The 24,865-nt window shown below is 40.6% G+C and overlaps 1 protein-coding gene across 1 annotated transcript in view; it reads right to left on the bottom strand.

The window, feature by feature from the left end:
* Positions 1–24,865, bottom strand: part of LOC121513497 (raftlin-like) — a 252,499-nt gene that overhangs the window by 91,450 nt on the left and 136,184 nt on the right. Inside the window, exons 4-5 of the mRNA XM_041793287.1 lie at positions 21,302–21,410; positions 3,109–3,526 (exon numbers count right to left, since the gene is read on the bottom strand). Of these exons, the coding sequence (XP_041649221.1) occupies positions 3,109–3,526; positions 21,302–21,410 (527 nt within the window). The remainder of the gene's footprint in view (positions 1–3,108; positions 3,527–21,301; positions 21,411–24,865) is intronic.

Here is a 24,865-nt window from a genome sequence, read left to right on the forward strand (position 1 = left end):
CATACTCTACTTATGAGAGGCAAACATTGTGCTGCAAAATGACATCACATTCTGAATCTGTAATGGCATTGGCTCCAATATCAAATATCAGTATCAGCGCAGCACTATAGTTCTGGATCAGGAGAGAAATAGTGTGCACTCATCAACTGTGATTTCAGCCTGTTGCAGTTTCTCCCTTAAAAACTTTAAACTCCCCCACGATTTATTATTCATTATCACTGCAATCTGAATATAAACAATTTGATCCTGAACACAACGTGCAGTCCTTTTGTTACATCTTTGGTGTTTGACACAGCATTTTTGTAAATATTGCTTCATTTTCTTCAGTTTTCTGCACTTTTGAGCATATCTTTATTTCTTAACCCCCCTTCATCCCTTAAAAAAGTGTAACACCTATGTCCCTAAGGGTAAAATATACCCTCCAATAAAGACTGCCATAAAAATGTATTGTGTACTAATGCATTATTAGTGTCATTCCAATTTTTCTGAATAAATTAACTTCAGTCCTCATCATATGTAAGATTATATATATATATATATATATATATATATATATATATATGTGTGTATACATAAAGGGGTTAAAATCTGGAAACACAGATAATATTATACATTATCATATATACGGTGCTTAACAAATTTATTAGACCACCTGTCATATTTGTCTCAAAGACCATCCAGCATCATGAAGTGCTTTAATGTGGACTCTTTCATTTTCAGTGAGCTCTCATCATTTTACCATTTTGAGGAATTTCAAACTGAATTCACCTTTTTATATCCAAACTTGCACACTGGGCTTCTCTGACAAGTTAGAAAATAATCAAGCAGAACACTCCACCATAAAAACTAATTTTTCTGTTCAGGAATGCAAGTAAATAACTATAATTTGACGTATTTATCAAGAAATATTAATGTGCTTTGCTATTTTTTCTTTTTTTTTTGAAAATCAGCTAAATTGAAAATTCATGGATAACAACAATAATCATATTTTAGCATTAAAAAGATCCTTTTGGTTAAAGAGCTTCTACATATTGGTGTACTAACCATTGCGGAAACATAAAAAATGATTTTGGTAATTACCAATGCTGTTAATTTAGGGCAGCTGTGGCATAAACCTTACTTTTGTTAGGGTTAGGGTGGTCTGATAAATTTGTTAAGCACTATATATATATAGTGCTTAACAAATTTATCAGACCATATATATATATATATATATATATATATATATATATATATATATTCTCATATATAGAATATTATCTGTGATATCAAATTTTAACCCCTTAAATGCCTGTGTTTGTGATTGGAACTTATCTTTTAGTTAAAACAAAAAACACAAAAAGTGAATTATCTTCTATCATACATGCAAATTTGTTAGGTTTTTTGGCTGGAATTGTCTGAGCCTGGGAGTGTCAAAGATTGGCATAAAGATTGACTTTTAACAATTTTTATATTTTTTGTGCAGTGTCAGATTGTATAAAAAAATGTGACACCCATGTCCCTAAGGGTAAAAAATACCCTCCAATAGACTGCCACAAAAATTATATATTAACACAATTTTCCATTGTATGTATAGCTTGTTTATATGTACATGTCTTATTCTAATCATTTCCTATATAGATTCCTGATTAGTATTTCTATTTTTATATTGTGTATGACAGAAACTGTAATGACCAGAAATCCTCCTGCTAATCAATAAAGCATTCCTTATTCATTTCTGATTTAAAGCAATGTTGATGTTTTATATGTGTGCATTCAGGTCTAAGTCTTGTGTAATTTAGCCTGATGCTTATTCTTGTTCCCTGATTTATCACATTATTTATTTCTCACTGCTGCTGTTTGTTCCTGTTTTATTTCTTCAATCAAACCTGCTTTGAAATGCAATGCTATTTTGTGTTTAGAATGACTGAACTAAATAGAGGAGCCTGTGTATTAACCTTGATAAATTTGATTTTGAATCAAATTTATTCACTGTTGTAAAAAATCAAATTCAATATTGATCCTCTGAAAACAAAACTCTTCTTCTGTCCTTGCTTTCCCTTTAGAAATAACCACACGTTGGAGTGAAATCTAGTCTTTTCAGGGTTCTCAGTGGCTTGTTGAGTTTCTGTATGGAAGCACATACAATATTATTTTGTATGCAATTCATTTGACTCTGTTTTCAATAATCAAGATTATTTATTATAATAGTTTAAGCACGTGATGAGATTCAGTTGCACTTCAAGAGACAGCCCTGATGTAAGGCCACCAACTGAATAGCCTGGATCTAGAGAATAGAGGACTTGCCTTGTTGTACTTTGAGCTGTGTTTCCCTTAGCCAAAACCAACAGAAATAAAATGATACACAACCTAATTTATATTCTTTATCAGCAGATATGTAGTCCACAGTGGCAGAGTATGTTATGGGTTAAATAAAAACAGCAGAATTAGACTTCCTGTTTGTGCTATTCAAAGTAAAATCCTGTTTGGCATTTCTTTGGAGAATCTTATCTCATTTGTGCAGAATGCTTTTATTCTAAAACTTTTCCCAGCTCAGTTATATAACATTAGAGAGATTTTTAAGGTTAAATTTAAGCAGAAAGACAGGGCCATGGCTAAAGAGAGGTGCATGGATCCCACAGCACACACAGGTCAAGCACAAAAGCCGTGACAGCACAACTGGATGCCACAGCTGTCACGCAGCAAACATGCAACCGGCCTGATATAGACCTGTGTCTCCTTAAGGCTTCTGTGGTGATGTTTCTTGTGGATTTTAGACACATTTTTGATCTTTCAAGCACCTTTGTATGGTTGTTTTTTAACTCAAAGATACTGACTCACAATCAAACCTGGCTTCAGTATTGTCAGGCCGTGCTCTAATGCACATGGCCAAACAATTACACAGAGACTGCTTCAATATTTTTGCAAGAATCACCCAAAAGTCCTCCTCCAAATTGGTCAACATATATAAGCCTACTGTTGTGACTGTTAATTCTCTCTTTTTCCTTCAGGTTCATTTATTTTTCACCGCATACACATGCTTTGTGGTCCAATTTAACATCCTATTTCCTCAAGACTTAATTTCCCTCCTAGTATGAGTTAATAAATGCAACCATAGAGACCACTCACCATCTCCTCTCTGCCGGCGGTATCTCAGCCTCTCCTTTGTGTCTCTGTCTTTGTTGTTATTGTGACATGGCGAGTCCTCCTCCGTCAGATCTCCCTCTGATATCGGCGACGCTGCAGGCGACACCTCATCCAGACCGCCCTGCACCCCACTCCCTGAATGGTTCCCAGTGTTCTCGTTTGGCGCTCCATCCTCGTTCCCCTCTTTGTCCTTTGCTTCAGCTCCAGGTTCTGCATTGTTTGTGGGACTCGAGGGGTTTGAGGGGCTACAGCTTCCCAGAGAGCCGAGCACAGAGCTGGGGCTGGAGTGCAGGGAAAGAGACGGGGTGTCTGGTTGTCTAATACGGGTGCATGGGGCTCCATAGGGTTCCTGGACGAATCCCACGAACATCACCCCCTGGTCTGCAGCATCCTGGATCTGCTGTAGGAAGCAGAAAGAGAACAATTTAAAGTCAAAGAGCTCACAATAAATCCTTCGAATACAGTAAATGTTACTCTCCATTCACTGATATGGATTTGATGAGACCAAGAATGAGCAGATGACCAAAACTTAATTTGACTATCCGAAATTACAAAGTGACACAAACAAACTGAGATATCATCTTTTAAAATGTGCTGCATCATTGATTCAACTATTATAATGACCTGAATTGTGTTTAACAATCATGTGGTGTCATGTCATATCATATGTTACTGTATCATATGGTCCTGGGTCTTATCAGATCTAATATATTGTATTACATGGTGACCCATCACAATATAGCATGGCATCTCATGGCATTACATCAAACCTCATTACTTTGCATTGCATTGGACAATTTTGTGTGTATGTGTGGAATGACAACCTATAATGTCTTATCTTGTGTCACATGACATGACATTGCATGGCACAGTATAACTTCTAACCTATAATATGATTTCACCTTGAATTGTATTGTTTGGTGTCAAATAGCATTGCATCACATGCATTATGCTGCATTTTATCATATCGTTTATATGGCAGTGTATTGCATTGTGTCTAACATGTTGTATGATATTATCTCATTATCTCTGGTCTTGTCTCAAGTCACATTGCATCATTCTGTGTAGCTTCTTAATTATCCAGGCCAGTAATCCAAAGCTTGATCCAAAGGGGGCAACTGGATTTGGCCCAGGTTCTTGAAACCTTGTAACCTGACATGCCAGATAGACTGTTTCATATATCCATTGCATGAATATTTCAGAATCATCTGGGAAAGCTTCCATAGAAAGCGTTTGGGAAGGGTAGGACTTTAAAAAAAAAAAAAAAAATCCTCAGAAGGTGATTGGAAAAACTGTCACATCACCAATCAGACCGACAAGACAAAATGACAACATACGCATGCGCTACTCTTGAGCTTATAGGTTACCATTTCTGTAGATTGAGTATGGTGGAGCTTCTTTGTGAATAAAATTGATGCCAGCTTCTGGTGTGGCTCTTGATTTTAAAAGAATCGTGGCCCAGTTCTGATTAAGCTGCCTCTTTTCTACAGCTACACCCAAGCTGTAGCACCCATAATGATCGGAAACTGGTGCCAAAATAGACTGGGAGAAGAGCGGAAACAAGTCTTCAGTGTTGATCTCTGCCCTTGTTTTGATAAAGAAATGGGGTCCAGTTCTGACAAAACTGCCGCTGTGGCCAAGCTTTAAGAGAGTTTGAATCTAAATTTGCCAGCAGAACAAGCTCTGATCTTTGAGATAGGAAGGGAGAAGCTACTTGGTAAGAGGAATCTGCTTTTGGTTGTTTCAGTTGGAAGTAGGTTGTTGGCAGTTTTGCTTAGGCTGAACGTGTTAGTTTCACTCTCTCTGCAACAATAGGTGAGGCAGTTGACGCGTGTGGCTCCCTCTATTGATTGCTAAAGTGAAAACAGCTGGGGCAGCGTTTCACTGTAGTCCAAGCTTTAAGAGAGTTTGAATCTAAATTTGCCAGCTGGGGCGGTTAGCGGCTGTGCACAATCAACTCAATTGTGCACATCTGTGGCATGTCTCTCTATATAAGTACACAGACTGCGCTGAAGCGTCAGCCCTTGTGGAAGCCCAATTGTGTGAAGACCACATTGGGTAAAGACCAGCGAGTCTACCTTTGCGAGTCCACCCAGCAAGGCCACCGACAGGCAGCACTGCCTCACAACAGTCTAACGCACCTCAGCAGTCTAACGCAACATGTGCAACCAAAAAATACAAGTCATATATGGGAACAGAAAGAAGCACAATAGTTACAGAAAACGAAACCTGCATAATCTATCCACTTTGCAGAATGCCTCTTTTCCACAACCTTTTATCACAGTTGGCCTCTGGAACTGCCAGTCTGCAGTTAACAAATCAGAATTCATCAATTCCCTCACTAAACTGTCTGACATTCAGGTCCTAGCCCTGACAGAAACTTGGGTCCGTCCTGAGAACACTGTAACACCAACTGCTCTATCAGTTGATGCAGTGTTCTCTCATACACCTCACTCTTCTAGCCGAGGAGGTGGCACAGGCATTATTCTTTCTCATAGCTGGAACTTCAGCCAGTTCAAACCCTTGACCAATAACACCTCATTTGAATATCATGCAGTACAGGTCACTGCCCCAATAAAGGCTTACATGGTTGTGGTATACCGCCCACCTGGGGTCACCTAGACAACTTTATTGTGGAACTGGACATGTTACTCTCAGACATCCCTGATGATGGCACACCATTGGTTGTCATGGGTGACATGAACATCCACTTGGATAGAGCCCAGGCTACTGATTTTATTTCACTACTGTCCTCCTTTGACTTGAAACTGGTTCAAACGCCTCCTACACACAAGGCTGGTAATACACTGGATTTGATTCTAACTCACAATTGCTCCACGGCTGATTTGAGTGTAACACCACTTCACCTCTCTGACCACTATTTCATTCAGTTCTCACTTGGCTTACCTGAACTTCAACAATCTACTACTCAATTAAGATCATACCGCAGAAACCTTCGGTCACTTGACCCAACACAGCTGTCTGACGAGGTCTCAGCTGCACTAGCCTCATGTAACGAGTCCTTCACACTCACTGTTAACGAGGCCACAGACACATTCTGCTCCTCACTGACCTCCTCTCTGGACAAACTCTACCCTCTGGTGTCTAAGCCTACTCGAAATACTCCACCTTTTCCCTGGCTCACTGAGGTCATCAGAACCCAAAGGGCAGGGCTCAGGGCGGCAGAGAGAAAATGGCATAAATCCAAACAAACCACTGACTTGAGTGCTTATCAGCAAAAACTGTCCTGTTTTACCTCTGCTCTAAAATCTGCTAAGAAGGCATTCTATCAATCAAAGATCTGTGCTGCCACTGATGCACGCAAACTCTTCTCTGCTTTTAACTTGCTCCTCTCTCCTTCTAACCCACAACCCTCCAGTATGTTGACTCCAGACATATTCGCCTCCTACTTCACTGACAAGGTTTCTACCATCAGCAACCAATTCTCTGAGCCTGTCCAACTCAGTTTTCTTCCACCAGCTAGTGATGCCTCACTTAGCTCATTCTCTCCACTAAGTGAGAGCGAAGTCACCAGGCTTCTGCTTGACTCTAAGCCCACAACCTGTCCCCTCGATCCGATACCATCACATCTCTTGCAGGCGATTGAGCCCACAATCAGCCCTGCTGTGAGTTGTATCATTAACTCCTCTCTGTCCACAGGTGTTTTCCCAGCTGCTTTCAAGCAAGCGCGGGTTACACCACTGCTCAAAAAACCCACTCTCAACCCAGGCCTGGTTGAAAATTACAGGCCGGTCTCACTTCTCCCATTCCTATCAATTATACTTGAGCACACAGTCTTCAAACAGCTCTCAGAACACTTGCAGAACAATGATCTACTTAATCAGAATCAGTCTGGCTTTAGGCGGGGCCACTCTACTGAAACTGCACTTTAGTCGGTAACGGAATCACTTCGCTTGGCCAGAGCAGCTGGTCAGTCCTCAGTTCTCTTACTGCTGGATCTGTCCGCTGCCTTTGACATAGTAAACCACCAAATCCTCCTCTCCACACTCTCTTCACGTGGTATCTCAGGATCTGCCCTACAGTGGTTTAAGTCCTACCTCACAGGGAGATCTTTTAGAGTATCATGGAAGGGAGGAGTGTCTAAACTGCATGGCTTATCAACAGGGGTGCCTCAAGGGTCTGTGCTTGGTCCCCTACTTTTCTCAATATACACCACCTCACTTGGTGCAATCATCCGCTCCCATGGCTTTTCTTATCACTGCTATGCAGACGACACACAGCTATTCCTGTCCTTTCCACCAGATGACACAACTGTCTCAGCTCGGATCTCATCCTGCCTTGCTGATATTTCTAAATGGATGAGGGAACGTCACCTTCAGCTCAACCTGCCCAAAACTGAGCTCATTATCATCCCAGCCAGTCCCACTGTGGAACCGCAGATCAGTATCCAGCTTGGAACAAATAATCTCTTGCCCACTAAGTCAGCCTGGAATCTGGGTGTCATGATTGATGACCAGCTAACCTTCAAGGTCCATGTGGCCTCGATTGCTCGGTCCTGCCGTTTCGCCCTCTACAACATCAAGAAGATCAGACCCTACTTGACAGAGCATGCTACACAACTCCTTATAATATCACGTATTGACTACTGTAACTCATTACTGGCAGGCCTGGCATGCACAGTTATACCTCTGCAGTTGATCCAGAACGCAGCAGCACGTCTGGTCTTCAACCAACCCAAGAGAGCTCTTGTCACGCCTCTTTTAATCTCTCTACAATGGCTTCCAGTTGCAGCTCGCATCAAATTCAAAACTCTAATCATTGCTTACAAAGCAGTAACTAAAACTGCTCCTGTTTACCTGGAGTCCCTCATCCAGGTCTACACCCCTTCTCGCCCACTACGCTCAGCCAGCGAAAGGCGCCTGGTACTTCCAGCACATCATGCTCCTAAGTCACTAGCTCGACTCTTCTCCTCTGTTGTCCCTAAATGGTGGAATGAATTACCCAACTCCATTCGATCTACAGACTCCCTCTCTACTTTCAAGAGAAGGCTAAAGACCCAGCTCTTCAGAGAACACTTTGCACTTAGCTAGGCAATTCTCTACTGTTGTCCCCAGTAGTAGATTGAGTCTCAGCCAGACTATTCTCCACTGCTGTCCCCAGTGGTTGAATGAGTTTCCCAACTATAGTTAGCTCGCACTGTCCTGCTCTACTTCTGGGATTTCTTTTACCAGCTCTTTGGGAATGATCCAGCACTTGGTACTTGGTAAATAGTTGTTGTGAAGTCTAATGGATGGCGATTAGTGATCCCATATTTTCCTTGATTCATTGTTGCTGTCTAATAACAAAAAAACAAAAAAAACCAAAACCAAACAAACAAAAAAAAAAAAACACAAAAACAAAAAAAAAACTCCACAACAATTTTAGGTACTCTGCCTTAAACTCTACATGGCAGCACTTGCGTCCAATTGGACCTGAAGCACTTGATGGCACTTACTGATGTTGTTTCTTCTTGTCTAGATCGTTGCTTGTGTTGTTCTTGCTCTCAAATGTACGTCGCTTTGGAGAAAAGCGTCTGCTAAATGACATTGTAACATTGTAAAATGGTCAAGTCCTGGTAAAACTAACGCTATGCTAAAGCTAAATCCAAGGTAATCACCACACCATAGCTAGCTATTGCAAACAGATTCCAGTACAACTAAAATACACATATAGCTATGGCCTTGTTAACCTTAAACGAGGTTGATTGGCCATTTGACACAAACATTGTGGACTGGAGATATAGAGTTGCCTCATGATAAAGATAGTCTAGCAAACCCATCTGCTTTGCAAGGTTAGAAACTTTAAAGAATCCTTAGGCCAATTAATATGTGGCATGGCATCACATTCACATCAGTTTGCATCCAGCCAGTGGTATTATTATATCATATATAAAAAAAAAAACCCTCATTAAATAGTTACTTCATACTTGCTCAAGCAGTTTCACACTTTTATGCAAGATTCGGAGCAGTAAATATTTGATCGTTTGGAATTTTTTGTTAGTCTAATCAGTGTTAGTGAAGTCATTTAAATGCAACAATCTGCCAGCTGAACACTGGTGTGTATTCCACTCATAAACGTTTGAGTATCTCAGATATAGATCTTTGGACATTATTTTTGGACATCGGACTAATTCAAGTCCCTGGACTTCCTTGCTTGCGCTCTTGGAGATCGTGGATGCAAAGGTGTTATTGCATTCTAGTTTTGTGTTTATTTAAGCCTTAGTTTGGGGTTAAAGCTAAGCAAAATGTCAAAAACGTGAATTTGAAGTTCAATATAGGAGTTAACCATGGAGCAGAACAAATACAACATCTAAGTCAGGGGGAATTTTCAAACTGACTGTAATCCTTTGGAGAAGTTTGGGATAAATTGTCTAGAAATGAACGTGTCCCCATTTTACTTTCCATCCAACATCTCCTCTGCAGCTGCTGAATCTCGGTTTTTATATAGACTCTGTTTCTTTTCAGCTTCTCCAATCACGCAGCTGTTGATTAGATTGGAGCGGCCGCAACCCCAGTCAGGCCCGGGCCGCATCCAAAATCTAGCTCCCACATTTTTCTTCTCTGTCTTATTGTCATCTGGTACTTTCTGTCAATATTGGGATTCTGCCACGCAGCGAGATTGAAACGTTAACTGTCAGGGAATGTTAATGATGCCATTCTCTATTTCTGCCCTTCTCTGCAACGCCCTCCCCAAAACCCCCATGACATGAGGCGGTGCCCGTCTCCATCTCGATCCACGCTGAGGGAAGAGAATGAAAATCAAATCAAATACGCAGGTTATTCACTATGAAATTAAATTGGAAAACAGTGGCATTGTTTCCAGCCATATTGTTTAATATCAGAGCACGCTCTCTGGGTGCTTCCACATCATATTCCTCATACCAATATGTTGAAATGGAATTGCAGAGATAAAAGGGAGCAACAGTTGTATCTCATTTAATGGAAATGCATGCAGAGAGTGAGGGAGAGATGAATGGCTTTGACTGTCTAATGTTGGTGCATTTGATAGCAAAGAACATCTGAACAGAGGGCTGTGATGATCACATTTATTTTTAGCACTATTATTATTATCATTTCAATTTCATCAAATCCCTCGTCTGACAAAGTAGAACAAGTAAGATTAGATTGTGTTTTTTCCAGAAACATCTTTTCAGCAGTCCATCATCATAAATAAAGATGAAAGATAAACCAAAAATACAGTGAGGTTTATCTTATTAGTGTGACTGATCACATAGGAATAAAGATATGAAATACATAAACAGTTCAATGTCTATATAAAGACTACATAACCAGGATAAATGCATTTCTATTGCTAAAATCATTGGTTTTAGTCATAATGCTGTCCCTTGTATTCTCTGAGACCGATATCAGTTTTGATAAATGGTCACTCATTGAGCTTGAACAGGGCTGGATCCAGGGGGTAGGTATTTGGACTGGCTATGATTGACTTTGATAGTGCTTGGTGAGAGGTGGGACTTGTGTCAAACAATGTATTTGGACTGCATCACATCTCTTTCGCATTGCAATACAATACAATACATCTCCTTTGTTAATAGTCCTTAAGAGTCAGGCTTGATATGCATGTGTATTCTTGCTGTTATCTACATAGATGCACATGCATCATGGCAGCCACATGTCTCCTGCAAATCCCTAAACTGATTAGCTCTGTCCACTCTGACATTGTCAAAGTTATATGTACAGATTATTATTAGAATTACTATTAAATCATGGTTAGAAACATAATGGGTTATGAAGGTAACACTAAAGTATGGGAAAATAAAATTTTCGACAATCAAATTGCATTTTTGGAGATAGTAAAGTTGTATATTTACAAGAAACCAAACTCAGAATTTATGAGTTTAAAAAGTTGTAAATTTGCAAGAAAAAACTTGAAATTTCTGAGTTAAAAATTCCTAAGTTTTGACAATATAAACTTAAAAGAAAGTTGCCATAAATTTATGACATTGTAGAGTCAAAAATGTACACAAAACCAAACTGAAAACAGAGGTAGGATAACCTCAGAAATGTCTTATGGATGATTCTGGGCTAAAATCACACGTTTTCTTATTGCTTAGTCCCAGTAGGAAGTATCATCCGATCAGGATTCCAACTGCAGGACTCGTGTGAGGAAAGGCAGGGTTTTCTTCCTCAGAACTGACTAGTTTTGATTTTATAATCTCAACAATTTCAAGTTTGGTTCACTTTAATTTATGGTGCTTTTTTAAGTAAAAAAGTCAGATTTTTTTTCCTCATAAATTCAAGATTTTTGTTACACAAAAAAGTTTTATTTTTTTCTTGGAAATTAACCGTTTTTTAATTTTTGTTTTAGAGTTGCCCTAATATGATGTCATTATAATGTATAGTTTATACAAAGATCTTTTTGCAAGAAGCTATTAAATAAGTTATTTGGCTGATTTCATAATACATTCCAGTGGTAAAAATAATGGCTGGTTTAGGGCCTGTGTCCATAGCTGGCTTTTTTAGTGCTGGCAGTGCTGATAACCTCCTTTTCAGAGCATTTCTCAACAGCTTTCCTTGTTGCTACATTATAAAAAATGAATCTCTGGTCCTCGGTAGATCTGGAACATTGTTTTAAAATGGCTCTATGTGCTTCATATTTCTGTATTTCAAGGAAATGCGTATCACACAGAGGACATGAAGACAATCAAAAGAATCCTGTCCTGACACAGGCAGCAGCTGCAGATCTGAACACTCCCCTAGAAAAAGACGAATAAAGACGAGTCAGAACGGTTTCTTTTCCGCTTTTGTCATAAGTTCCGCCCCTTCTTGATTTTGATTGGCCAGTGAAGAGGAAGTGGCATTGACAAGTGCAGCGGTGCTCCAAAAGTTGAACAGTTTTCAACTCAGAGCACTTTTAGCGTGGGGGACAAAAACAGCTGATGCTGAGGCCGTTTTTTTTTTTTCTGCACAGGATGCTGATCACTCAGAACTTTGGACTACACTGGTTTTGAATTAAAAATAAGCACTGCCAGAGCTTAAAAAAAAAAAAAAAAAAAAAAAAAAAAATCCAGCTATGGACACGGGCTCCTATGCAATGGTCTCTTGTTAAGAAAAAGAGTGTCCAGGCCTATTATGCTGGGATTTTATCAACCCACTCAGGTCAAATTGATGTTTTTTTGAAAATAAATGAATTATGTTTTTCCACACAAGTGTTTAACAATGACTGATATCTTAGATAAATATTTGGGGGGTAGGGGCAAGGGGATAATGTTGGGAAAACTGTTGTACAGAATAATTTTTCCCATCAAAATGTTTGTAGTATAAAAAAAAACAGCCAGATTTAGGGGAGCAGCAAAACATGGAAGTTTCAGGTATGCCAGGCTTCAACAATCAGAGACACCACCATGTAACTCTAGGATTATGGGTCTCAAAGACTGGGAATAAGACTCATTTCCCTAAAATGAAGTTCATCATGAACTTGTGTCCTCTACAGGAGCATTCACCACTGTGGCATGCTCAGGTAAGTCTGCTTGGATATTTGTGGCACTTTGACTGAAAGTCAAATCTGTAAAGGCAGCAGAGACTGTATGATGTGACATGAGGGGAGGTGCACTTAAGCCAAAACTCTGGGGTTTAGTTACTCCTCAAATATGCTAAAAAGATTCTACATGTCGAAACCTTACAGTATTTCACACTGCATCCTGATATATCCTGCAGTATTCAAGCTGGGTTGGGACCTTGGCTGATCCAAACATTCTCCATGGAGATAATTCATTTCAAATGAGCCAATGAAAGAGCACATGATAGAAAACCTGCGTTTAATATCACCAAGGCGACTACATTCCTAACTATTTCAATTTGGCTGTAGAGACTTTAACATTTGTTCGATGTGTCTGAGCATGAGGGCGAAAGTTCAAGGGAGAATATTCTGATGAAATAGTGTGCCCTATTGGCATGCATACTGCATACAAAATATGAAGTTAGTAAGGGGAGCTCTTATCTGCTAAAAAGAAAAGTGTGTGATGTGGAAAGCAGCAAGGTCATCGAGTTTAGCATTTCCAAAACTCAAACTTATACAGCTTTGATTTTTAAGCTTTTATTCTGACTGCACGGCCAAATCATTCAAAATGATAGGGCACCCTTAATTTGACAATTTTAATAGCTTATAATTTCATAAAAGTAAAAAATATAATGACTTCATCGGACTTTATCATAACAACATTCATACTTTCAAACTCAAATGTCAGTAATGATTAGTTTAATAAGCTAAATAAAGACATGAAGCTAAATTACAGCATTGTGGAAAAAAAATATTTGCCCCCTTTCTAATTTTTTTTCATATTTGTCACACTTTCATCAAACAATATCTAATATTTAACAAAGATTACATGAGTATACACAAAATGCAGCTTTTGAATGATGATAATTTTATTTATTAAAGGGAATAAAAACCATCCAAACCTACCTGGCCCAATGTGAAAAAGCAATAGCCTTCCTTGTTAAATCATGATTAACCACCTTTTTTTGGAAAGCTGAGCTCAATTTCACTCGCCACACCCAGGCCTTATCACTAACAGATTTGTTGAATCAAGAAATCACTTAAATAGAACCCGTCTTAAAAAGTGAAGTTGGCGAAAAAATCTCAAAAAGCAACACCTAATTCTAGAACAGATGAGAAACAGTTGTGTGGAAAAGGTTACAAAGCCATTTCTAAGGCCTTGGGATTACAGGAAACCACAGTGAGAGCCATTATCCACAAATGGAGAAAACCTAGGACAGTGGTGAGCCTTCCCAGGAGTGGCCGGCCTACCAAAATTACTCCAAGAGCACATCCAGGACTCATCCAGGAGGTCACAAAAGAACCCAGAAAAACATCTAAAGCCCTGCAGGCCTAACAGTTAAGGTCAGCGCTCAAGAATCAACAATGAGAAAGAGACCGGGCATCCATGGGAGAGTTCAAAGGCCAAAACCACTGCTGACCAAAAAGATCACAAAGGCTCACATTTGTCAAAATATATTTTGCTGCTCACCAAGACTTTTCGGAAAATATTCTGTGGACTGACACGACAAAAGTTAAACTTTCTGGAAGGTGTGCATCCTGTTCCATCTGGACTAAAACTTTTAAACACAGCTTTTAAAGGTTTATTTTTTGGGGCATTTTGTGCCTTTATTTGATAGAGGAGAGGAAAGTGTATAGAGTCAGAAACAAGGAGGAGAGCGGGGAGAGACATATAGTGAGGGGCCTCGGGCCGGATTTGAACCTGGGCCGCCCGCGTATATGGGTCGCGCCTTAACCATTCTGCCACCTGCGCCCCTTAAACTCAGCTTTTAATAAAAAGAACGCCATACCAACAGTAAAACATGGTGGTGGTAGTGTGATGGTCTGGAGCTGCTTTGCTGCTTCAGGACCTGGAGGACTTTCTGTAATTGATGGAACCATGAATTTGCTTTCTATCAGAAAATCCTTAGGGCGAACGGTCAGCCATCAGTTTGGGACCTCAAGTTCAAGCACACTCAGGTTATGCAGCAGGACAAAAAGAGAAACAGCTATAGCCAATTATAATTGGAATTTCTTGCAAATTGATGACCAAATACCAATTATCAAAGACTTCCTCTATCTTTTATGTTGTCATGGAAGATTTTTGTCACATTTTTTCTCAATTTCACAACTTTTTGGATACCTGGCAGTGACTTGAAGCCTGCAGTTGGTGATGAGGGCAAAAAAAGAGATGCAGTAGAGTTTCAACAACCTTGCTTGCTAAAAGGAAATGAAAGGAGGAAACGTGATCCTAATAAACTGGGAAGCAAATGTTAGTGATATAGTCCCACCAGAATCAAATCTAATATGCATGAGGGATCAAAAGTAATACACTTTGTGCAGAATCAATAACAGAATAAGTGAAGGGCAAAATCCCCAAATTTGCATTCTTCAAAATGTCTTCATCAAAATGAAAAAACAAGTTACCCAGACTGAAAGCACCAGCGCGGGTCAAGAAAATGAGCTTTTGAGGTCAGACAGGAAACTTTGCATCGCGTCATTTCTCTTCATTAACCGAAATGATGCCGCGCACAAACTTGATGAAAAATATTCTGGAAGCAGCTTCCCTCATTCTGCCACCAGAATATCAACAGCCTGCAGTGAAAAACCCATTTCAATTTTGACTTGAGACCACATTTCCTATTTCCCCCCGTAAGTTATTAAAGTGGCACCAGGAGGAGGTGTCTGAAGGTCAAGATGAAAACCCCGGAGAGAGAGATTGAGAGGGTGAGGAGGGAAGAGATGACGGAGGGAGAGGCAGACGGATAACGACAGAGATTGAGACAGCGAGAAAGAGAAAGGGAAGAAAATGAGCGGGGAAGGGGAAGAAAGAAGATGAAGAGAGAGAAAAACAGAAAGAAACAGGCTGAGAGGAATGGACTCCTGCGCTCACTCCTCCTCCACTCAACCATGTCCTTTTCCCTTTTAATAGATTTCTAGCATGGCCTCTTCCTCCTCCTCCAGCCGGCCTGTGGCGGCTCAGTAGATTAAAATGATAACCAACAGTAATGAGGTCCTGCAGGACTGCGGTAGCATGTCTAATCGAAGGGCAAAACGTACAGAAAAGTTCAGCAGCCACTCTTCAGAAGCCGACATAAGGGCCGCTAATATACGGATAAGATGTGTGGGGGTTAAATCATGATGACGCTGCATAACAGGCTCACATAAGAGAGAGCGATGTGTATATATATATCATCTGAAGTGCTGTTTCAAACAGGCTTTTGCAGCAGAGCATTCATAACAGTGATATGTGCTGCAGAGCCAATTCATTATCAGATCAGTGGATGTGATTTCAGCTCTCTGGCTCCTGCTAGCTGCTTTCATCTCTTCAGCGGAAAATACAGAAATGTTCAGCTATTTGCTTTGCTAATTAAAATTAGCCTTGAACCATTACTGAAACACAGCTTTTAGTATATTACATACATACATTTAGCAAATGGGAAGCACTGCAGTTTAGCAGTAAGCTTTATTTTTCATTTCAGATATTTAACTCTAAAATAACCCTGAAAAGTAAAAACTCTCACTCTGTGATGTCTGCCAGGCAGATTAAGAAAACTATTGATTTTAGACAGAGAGAGATTCATGGATTATGGCTTTAAAAAGACGGTTGAATTAAAGGGAACAGAGTGGAAACTTGACAATCACACAATGATATACTAGCTAGCACCCAGAGATGGAAAAGGAGCATTTGCTAAAGTGCTGTACTTATATTCAGGCACTTACACTTGACTTTCATTTTGGAAATGGTAAATGGACCGTATTTATATCGTGCTTTTCTAGTCTCCTGACCACTTTAGGCACTTTACACGTCATGTTCACCTTTCACGGACATGCACAGGCTCACACCCTCACAATAATGAACTGTCATTCAAGTCAACATCCTCATCAAGTACATTCCTGCAACCGCTCTGCCTTTAACAGAGAATTCAGACTCATTTCTGTCTTTTATCATTTCACTTTGAGAACCCTTTTCATCACTGTTTCGGCTCATTTCTGCCCCTACCTTGCCACGTTTTACCCATTTTGGCAGCTTTTTGCATATTTTTGCCACTGTAACCACTTTCGCCACTTCTACCCCATTTTTACCACTTTTTAACCACTTTTCACCATTTTTCCCCGCTCTTATTTTCCTTTCTTAGCCATCTTTTGCCACTGTTAGCCCTAGTCACTAGTCCTTTATAGCCACATTTTGACTGTTTTTGCCACCTGTAACCAATTTTTTTATCACTTTAAACTGCTTTCACCATTTTTTTAAACCCCATTTTGCCTTTTTTAGCCCATCTGTACCGTAGTGATCCCATTGTTTGTCTCTTTAACCATTTAGTTGCCACTTTTGCCACTTGTCCTTTATTGCTGTATTTTGACTGTTTGCCACCTGTAACCCCATTTTTGCCACTTTGAACCACTTTTCATCATTTTCCAGCCCATTTTGCCTTTCGTAGCCAAGTTTTGATAGTGTTATCCCATTTTGTCTCTTTTAACACAATTTTGCACATTTTTTAACCTCTTTCACCATTTTTTCCCCACTAATTTTTGCCCTTCTTAGCCATTTTTTGCCAATTAGCCATGTTGCATTTCTTAGCCCATCTTTGCCACAGCTATCCCATTTTTGTCTCTTTTAACCATTTAGTTGCCACTTCTTGCCTAATATGCAACCTTTATCCCATTTTTCCCATTTTTAAACCACTTTTCACCATTTCCTGCCCATTTTTAGGTTTTTTTATTGCCCATGTTTGCTCCTATTATCCCCTTTTTCCTCTTTTGACCAAATTATGCCACTTTTGGCCTGTATTTTTTAACCACTTTTAACCCATTTTGCCACTTTTAAAATGCTTTTCACAATTTTTCTCATCCATTATGCCTTGTCTAGCCCATTTGTTTTCCTTTATCCCATTTTTATAGCCCTGTTTTTGCCACTGTTAACCCATTTCTTGCCACATTATAACCACCTTTCATCCCCATTTTCTGCAATTTTCCCCCAGTCTTAACCTTCTTTTTCTTTGCCAATGTTAAACTTTTTTTGCTTCTTTTCTCAACTAATATTTCAATTTTCACTTTATTATATTTCTTTTAATAAAAAGTGACACAAAGCTGGTTAAATGCCAGAAAGTGGAATTCTAAAATGCAGTGAAAAGGATGAGACTGATTGCAATTACGTAAAAAAAAAATTCTAGGATTAAAAATGTTAATTATTTGACCGTCCTAAGATGCATACACAAACACAGGGTGAAAAGAGCAGCTTTATCTCTGGCCTTACACTTCTTCTCCACAACAGTTACCATCAAATCCAGACTTTAAGCTCCATCTGTTCCCCTGTGGAGAAAAAAGGTTTAAACTGTCTTTCTGGGTGACAGCTTCAATGTCTTTCAGCAAAGTCCACAACATGTAGTTCCTGTGCAGCTGTGTAGCTCTTTTAGGACCATCTGTTTTCACCATGTAGAGTCTGCAGTCCTGCTTTCTACTCGTACAAGAGTTGAGCTCTCAGCCTACACTAACAGTGATAATTGTTCAGACTCAACCCACAGCCTGAGACCAATTTGCCTGGAGTCACGTTGCTCATCTCTGCTGGTCATTTGTTTTCTTTAATTGAGGAGTCTTTTATTTGCTTTAAAGTATGCCGCTGTTCTCTTTAAATGTTGGGTTATGACCTACAAAAAGCTGCCAGCCTGGTCCTCTCACAGTAAGCCCAAGCATGCTTTTCATAGCCAATAGGCCGTTTGCAAAGCTCAACTTTTAGGGGTGTATTTTCAGTAGTCTCGGGTCATGCACTGTAGGTGATAGTGATAACTGCACTTGTGACCTCTGCAGCCTATCTCAGCATTTCATCCTAATATATAATGACAGTTCTGACCCGTGATCTGAGTCAGGCCATCTTTGAACTCCATCAGTCTGATCAGGTCGGGAAGGGTCCTGCTGTATGGCAGAGTCTGCGTGTAAATATGTATAAATTCAAATGGATATGAGCTGACCTGCTATCAGCCTGCAGTACATAGTAATTATATCTGAGAAAATGTGTTATTTTGACATGAAATGGAAAGAGCAAACTGTGAAGGGTGGGTAAAATTACAGTGATTCTGTTCCTTTTAGCTTCAGCTGCTCATTAACTGTGGTACATAGTTCTGTTGGCATTCAGTTTTATGTCTTTTGGGTTAAACATATTTTGGTTTTAGTGCAGACTTAACGGGTCTGATTGGGTCTGACTGTCCTTAGGTTACCTTCTTGATGAAGTCTCTTTCAGGCTGGTTTTCTGAAAGTTATCAGAGAAAGTGAAGAAGTAGATCTGTTGTATGAACACTAATACCACAGCTGACCCTTATAACTTTACAGTAGACTACTATAGGGCACCTGTTATTGCCTGTTCATGCCACTGCTGTGTGGAATGGTATGGTGAAGTCTCTTTGCTATTGGAGGTAGTCACAAAACATTAAGAGGGAAAGATGATGGACATGTGTAACATCAGGGTCCATAGGGCAGAAAAGCCCAAGCATAAATCATCCTGGGATTCTTCTCTTGTCAGCAGATTTACCACAGAGAGTTGGTAGTGACCCATCCTTCAAGAGGAGTCTGGCAGTTAGTCCTGCATCGTACTGCCTGAGGTTGATGAAGCATTCTAGTGTAAAATGTCTGGCGCACACAAACTAACTATGAATGGGATGCTTCCATTCAAAATAAAGTCCAGCTACATCACTGTTAGGTCCTCTGAGGCTGGAGTGTGATTTAAAAATACAAGCTGATCTTTGCTGCCAGCAACAGAGAAGCTTTTATGCTGGTCAACATGACAACAGCTGCTCCTGTTTGGGGAAAAAAGGCAGACTTTTGCAAAAGCTTAGCACAGAAGCCATGTTCATTTTTTTAATTTTTGGCCCGAGTATTTCACTACTTTCAGGGCACAAAAGTAGCTTAAAGGTCACACATTTTATCCCTTTAAGGCAAATTTATATTGGTCTCAAATCACGCTTGTGAAATTTGTTGCTGAAAAAACACTCCAGTATAGGATTGTTGCATGTCTAAAAAACACCTCTGTTTCAGCTCTGCTCAGAACAAGCTGTTTCTGTGTCTGTGCCTTTAAATGTTACTGAGCTGTCTGACTCCGCCTCTGACCACACCCCTCTCAGGAAATAGATGTGGGAGGCCTGATCCTCCTGGCAGCTGAGAGGAGGATCAGGAGAGAAGGGTGGAACTTTGTTCCAAGCGGGGAGGGCCAACAAAACCTGGGGGCGGAGCTTACTCCCCACATGACGTAATTAGGGGAAAGTCTGAGAACGGCTTGTTTCAGCACACATTTTCTTAAAGGTGGATTGTGGACAGGCCAGAAACGAATATACTGTTAGAAAAGCCTGAAAAAGTATATTTTTTGTATAATATGTGACCTTTGAGAATTAAGATTGTTCATAGTTTTGAACTTTAAACACTTGGAAAGGTAGTAAACAGCACAAAACATGGACTTTTCATAGAAATCCTCCATGTAGAAATCACTACTTGCCTCCTGAGTGGATTTCTCTGCGGCTGTGTGAAAATCATCATCTGAAAAGAACCTACAGTCAAAGGGATGAGGAATGGTCTTTTTTTATTTCCATTTTGACTCAACCTGACATGCCAGATTGTTTAGTTTCCCACATCCATCTGGAAAAGCTCCCATAGATGATGTTTAGGAATGGGCAGAGCCTTTGGAAAAAAAACCCTGAAGATGACTGGATGAACGTTCTGTCTGTCACATCTTTACGGGCCAATCTGAGCAGCAAAACACGTGATGATTACACTCTTGCCGAATCTGGTTGGGAGAAGGGCAAAAACATCGTCTCTGCAAAGAAAAGAACTCAATGCTGTTCTTTTTTCTTCTTTTGATGAAGAAATGTCATCAAGTGCTGATAAAACTGACGCTATTGCAGTATCCACGTTAATCTCTACTGCCGGCCTCGTCTGGAAGTACCGTCTCTTACTCCTGATTGGCCATGTCACTTGGGAGCTTTGCAAGATGGACTCACCAGTTAGAAACATGGAAACAGGCAAATCCATCTGCTTTGCAAGGTTAATTTTGACAGGGGAGTGAAAAAATGTTTGAATCTGCCTTTTTTCTCCGGTCTCCCACTGTTAAAAATCAGTAAAGTTGTGAAAGTCATGTAGCACAACGCCTGCCTAAGTTGCAACTCACTGCTGATTCACACCTTAGCAATTCTCTTAAATACTTCTGCTTCACCACCATGGCCTTTTTTTCATTTTTGTTTTTTGTAGAGCAGCAATTAACTGGAAAAGAATCCTTTTGCCAATTCTTTGACTTTTGAACTTCACGGCGGCCGTGTTTGAAGCATTGTGTGATATTTTGCTGGTAAAAGCTTTCAATGTAACAGCAGCCTGCATGCATGCCAGTTCAGCCGTGCTGTTGATTCCCTAAATCACAGCTGCAAACATACGGTTGCTGTGCTCCAGTAATGTGCAAACAGGGTTACATGCTGAACGAAATAATTTCAGTTTTGGTTTTATTCTTGTATGTGGAACATTTCATCTCCTCTGGATGCTGCTGTTGATGTTGGAGTATGCATCTAGGCCTCCACTCCGAATAAAAGCAGCTACAGTTGCTCTGCATTCATCCCTCTCCTCCTGTACTCCCTGTGTTTTTCCTTCCAGCTGTGCTCAAACTGACAAAACCTTCAGCTTGGCATTTATAAAGCAGCCTTACCTTCTTGACGTAGCCCTGGATGAGCTCAGGGGTGGGCACCTGCTCTGCAGACAGACACTCCTCCAGCTGCAGTTTGTACGGTGGGCAGACTGGCTGGCTCCTCTCCACCCTGCAGGCACCACAGTGGGGGGAGAAAGGACAATCAGTTTCAGCCTTTCAAACGACTTGCCGGACAAATGTTCCTGACACACGCAGTTACCCATGCAGTCAAACACTCACCAACGCCCTACATTACAGAATTACAGTCATAAAACATAAGAAAGGTTCGATTTTTTCACATGTATAATACAAAAATAACCCCCATGAACAAATTACACTGCATCAAGAGGCTTTGTTAATGTTATTGCCCTGTGGGAGGTGAGAGAGAAATACAATAAAACACTTAAGTGAGACAAAGATACACATGGATGAAAGAAACACACATGGAGTGCAGAAAGCAGGAATTTCAATGCAAATGTGGCACCGCCCCTCCTAAAGCCCTCCCTGCTGAGGCCGTATCAGTATTTAGAGCAGGGAGAATCTATTTATATAGTGTTGTATTTTCCTCTTCTGTCCTCTGGAGGAAATCCCAGAGCCAGCCCTGAGGAGACGAATGCCCCTGCCTCCATCTAGCTCCCTCTCATCCTGTTGACAAGGGGAAGAAGCCCCGCACGCCCTCTTCCTCAGTGGGCCACACACGCATGAACTGGAGGCGTGTGTGTATGTGTGCAAGAGAGATAGAGAGAGAGGTCTGTGAGCTGGCTCTGCGGGAGCTCTGGCTTGACACGGACACCTGATGTGTGGGAGGGTAAAGGATGCATGCGTGCATGCTGTGGTGTGTGTATTAAAGGCCGTGCTTGCAGCTTCCCAGTGCATGCAAAGACTTCCTCTGAGTGCACTTACATGTTCCTGTCGCTTTGTGTGTACATGTATGTGTGTCAAATGCTTTATGACAATCAGTGCTATATTTACAGCAGTCAATAAAAGTTTATTTAATGTGGAAGTCCAATGAAAATGGACTTTTAACATACCTGGAAGCATGTAAGTCCGCCTAAAATCTTACACAGATGAATATCAGGATACTGGACTTAGACACCAAGACAGTGCTGTATGAGACTGATTTATGCATGTTATGTAAGCTGCATATAAACTAGAGCTTATATCTGACCAAAGAGAAGTTGCCCTACTCTACCAAAGCCAATGCAATTCTGTCAAAGTCTGTCCTGCCCTGTTAACCATATTTATGAACCCTAGCTTGATCTAAACCCAACCGGGTAAGTTTTAAATAATGATTCTGAGCTGTTTTAATGACCGAAATCTGTTAATGAGCACAGCACAATAGTATGTGTTACAGAAGTGGCCTATGATAATCAGAGCAGTGAGGATGAGGAGCAGACGCGCAGACATCACGGTGCTCTGAATTTGCAGAGCTTTGTGGAGATTTTCACGCTGAGACTTGGCACAATTGTTTCACTGGACGAGGCAGAGTGGTGCTCCGAGTTTTTTGGTCTTTGGTCCTCCTGGTCTTACTATTCTCTGGTGAGGCTTAGATGCTGACTGATGGCCAGAGACACTTTTGTGATGACCTCCCTTTGACGGATTCCTGGGTATCATTGACAAGACCATGTGTCTAATGTTGACATGCTCAGGGGAGTGCAGATGGGAAGGGTCTACAGCTGGACATGGGATTGGCAGCTGCACTTCTAAAGACACCTGGCGCACTTTCCTGGGTCCGCTCTGACTGTGGCTCAGTCAGTCATCTCGCAATCGGAAGGTTGTGGGTTCAATCCCTTGCTCCTTCAGTCACGTCAATCTGTCTGTGGGCGCCACTGCTTAGTGGAAGCCGTGTATGAATGAATGTGTGAATGATATTAGCTAATACTGATGACCAAATCTCCATAGCAACACCTGCCATCAGTGTGTGAATGAGGGGGTGAATGGGCCATGTGCTAATAGCTTCTCCCAACTGTCACAGCCCTGTCTTTCCACACAAGTCTTACCTCGTCAAATCCCCTTTCATTGATTCTAACTAGTCTATAGTCTGCCTGAACAACCAAAAATTCAGAATCTAAGCATTCTAAGCAGCTTGATGATCTGTGGCTAAATGGGTCTCCTCTAGCAAAACAAAGCAGAGAGACAACCTCATTGCAAGGCAATGCATACTGATTAAGAACTGTCACTATGCATCCCTTAGGGACACCTAAAGTCACAGGTGGGAACTCAGTGGTTAACTTCACTCATGATGCAAATGTGTCTGAAAAATGGTAGCAACACAAAAGCTTAAATGAACATCCATCCATTATCCAGAATGCCTATCTCAAGGGCTGAGGCCAGTTCTAGCAGTGTTTGGGCAAGAGAAAGGCTCCACCCTGGACTGTTTGCCAATCAATTACAGGGATGACATATGGACACACAAGCAGGTTCACACTCACACCTACGGGCAATTTAGAGTCATGAATTAACCTAACAAGCATGTCTTTGGACTATGAGAAGAAGAGCAGTAGTTGAGAAAAGTCCTGTCTGACCAGAATTTGAACCAGGAACCTTCATGCTGTGAGGGAACAGCACTGACTCCCTGAGCAGTTTTTGTAAGTTCGCTTACTTAATGTCATAAATTTGCCAAAATAGGTTTGGAGAAACAGGCTTCAATGTTTTATACATTTAGTAAATAATTTCTGATCACCCCAGCATGAATAATTGATACTTAAGTAAGCAAACAAGCTGCTTATTTTGCCTCATTTCTCTAACACTGCTGTAAAACTAAACGTTTTCCTCCAACTCTTGACGAGAAAGTGATAAAAATGTCAAACTTCCAATTTCCAAACCCTCTTAAATCCACCCAACTCCATGTTTTTCATTTATCTTTCCAAGTGCTATCTTTGCCAACATAAAAATGTGAGCTGAAGGACACTCTGGCTATTTAGTGATGTTCAGCTGGTGAGTTTGGGGACTCACAGAAACTTAATTTAAAAAAAAAGAAAAAAAAAAAGGAAACTTCAAAAATCTGTGCAAAGGTTTTGTTTCCTGCAGTGTTGTCGGGTCAAGATCCAAAAACACTGAGTCCTCTACTTCCCCCAGAGTAAATCAATAACATCTTCAGCCCTCTACACTTGACAAAAACACATTTTTCAACTTTTAAGCTCCCAGTTTGTTGCCTCTAAGCCCAAGCTGAGATAACTCGATTCATTTTCCCAGACTTGAAAAAGCCTTCTGCAGCCACCGCAGACATTACAGGACTGTTTTCTCAGGTTGTGTTATACTGTCTGGGACTAGTAAATTCACTTTGACACATAAAGTTGGAGACTTCCTTTAAAGTTGGAGGACTTTCACTGTATACACAAAAGACACAAGGCTGCCCTTCTACAATAACAAGAAACCCAGTAATTCAATGCACTTTTTACACTGTATTTTCAGTGTTTGCTTGATGATCCTCACCTCTTTTTCCTCCTCCTGCCAAAAAATACGGCTGTTTTTGACTTTACATGTCAGTTTACTGCCTGAATGAATGTTGCTAACAAATCTCCACAGACTTGTTAGAGTGAAGTGCTCCTTTTCCCACATGAATCACGCAGCTTGAACATCTCT

The sequence above is a fragment of the Cheilinus undulatus genome, linkage group 8 (assembly GCF_018320785.1).
Source record: "Cheilinus undulatus linkage group 8, ASM1832078v1, whole genome shotgun sequence".
Taxonomy (NCBI): Eukaryota; Metazoa; Chordata; class Actinopteri; order Labriformes; family Labridae; genus Cheilinus; species Cheilinus undulatus.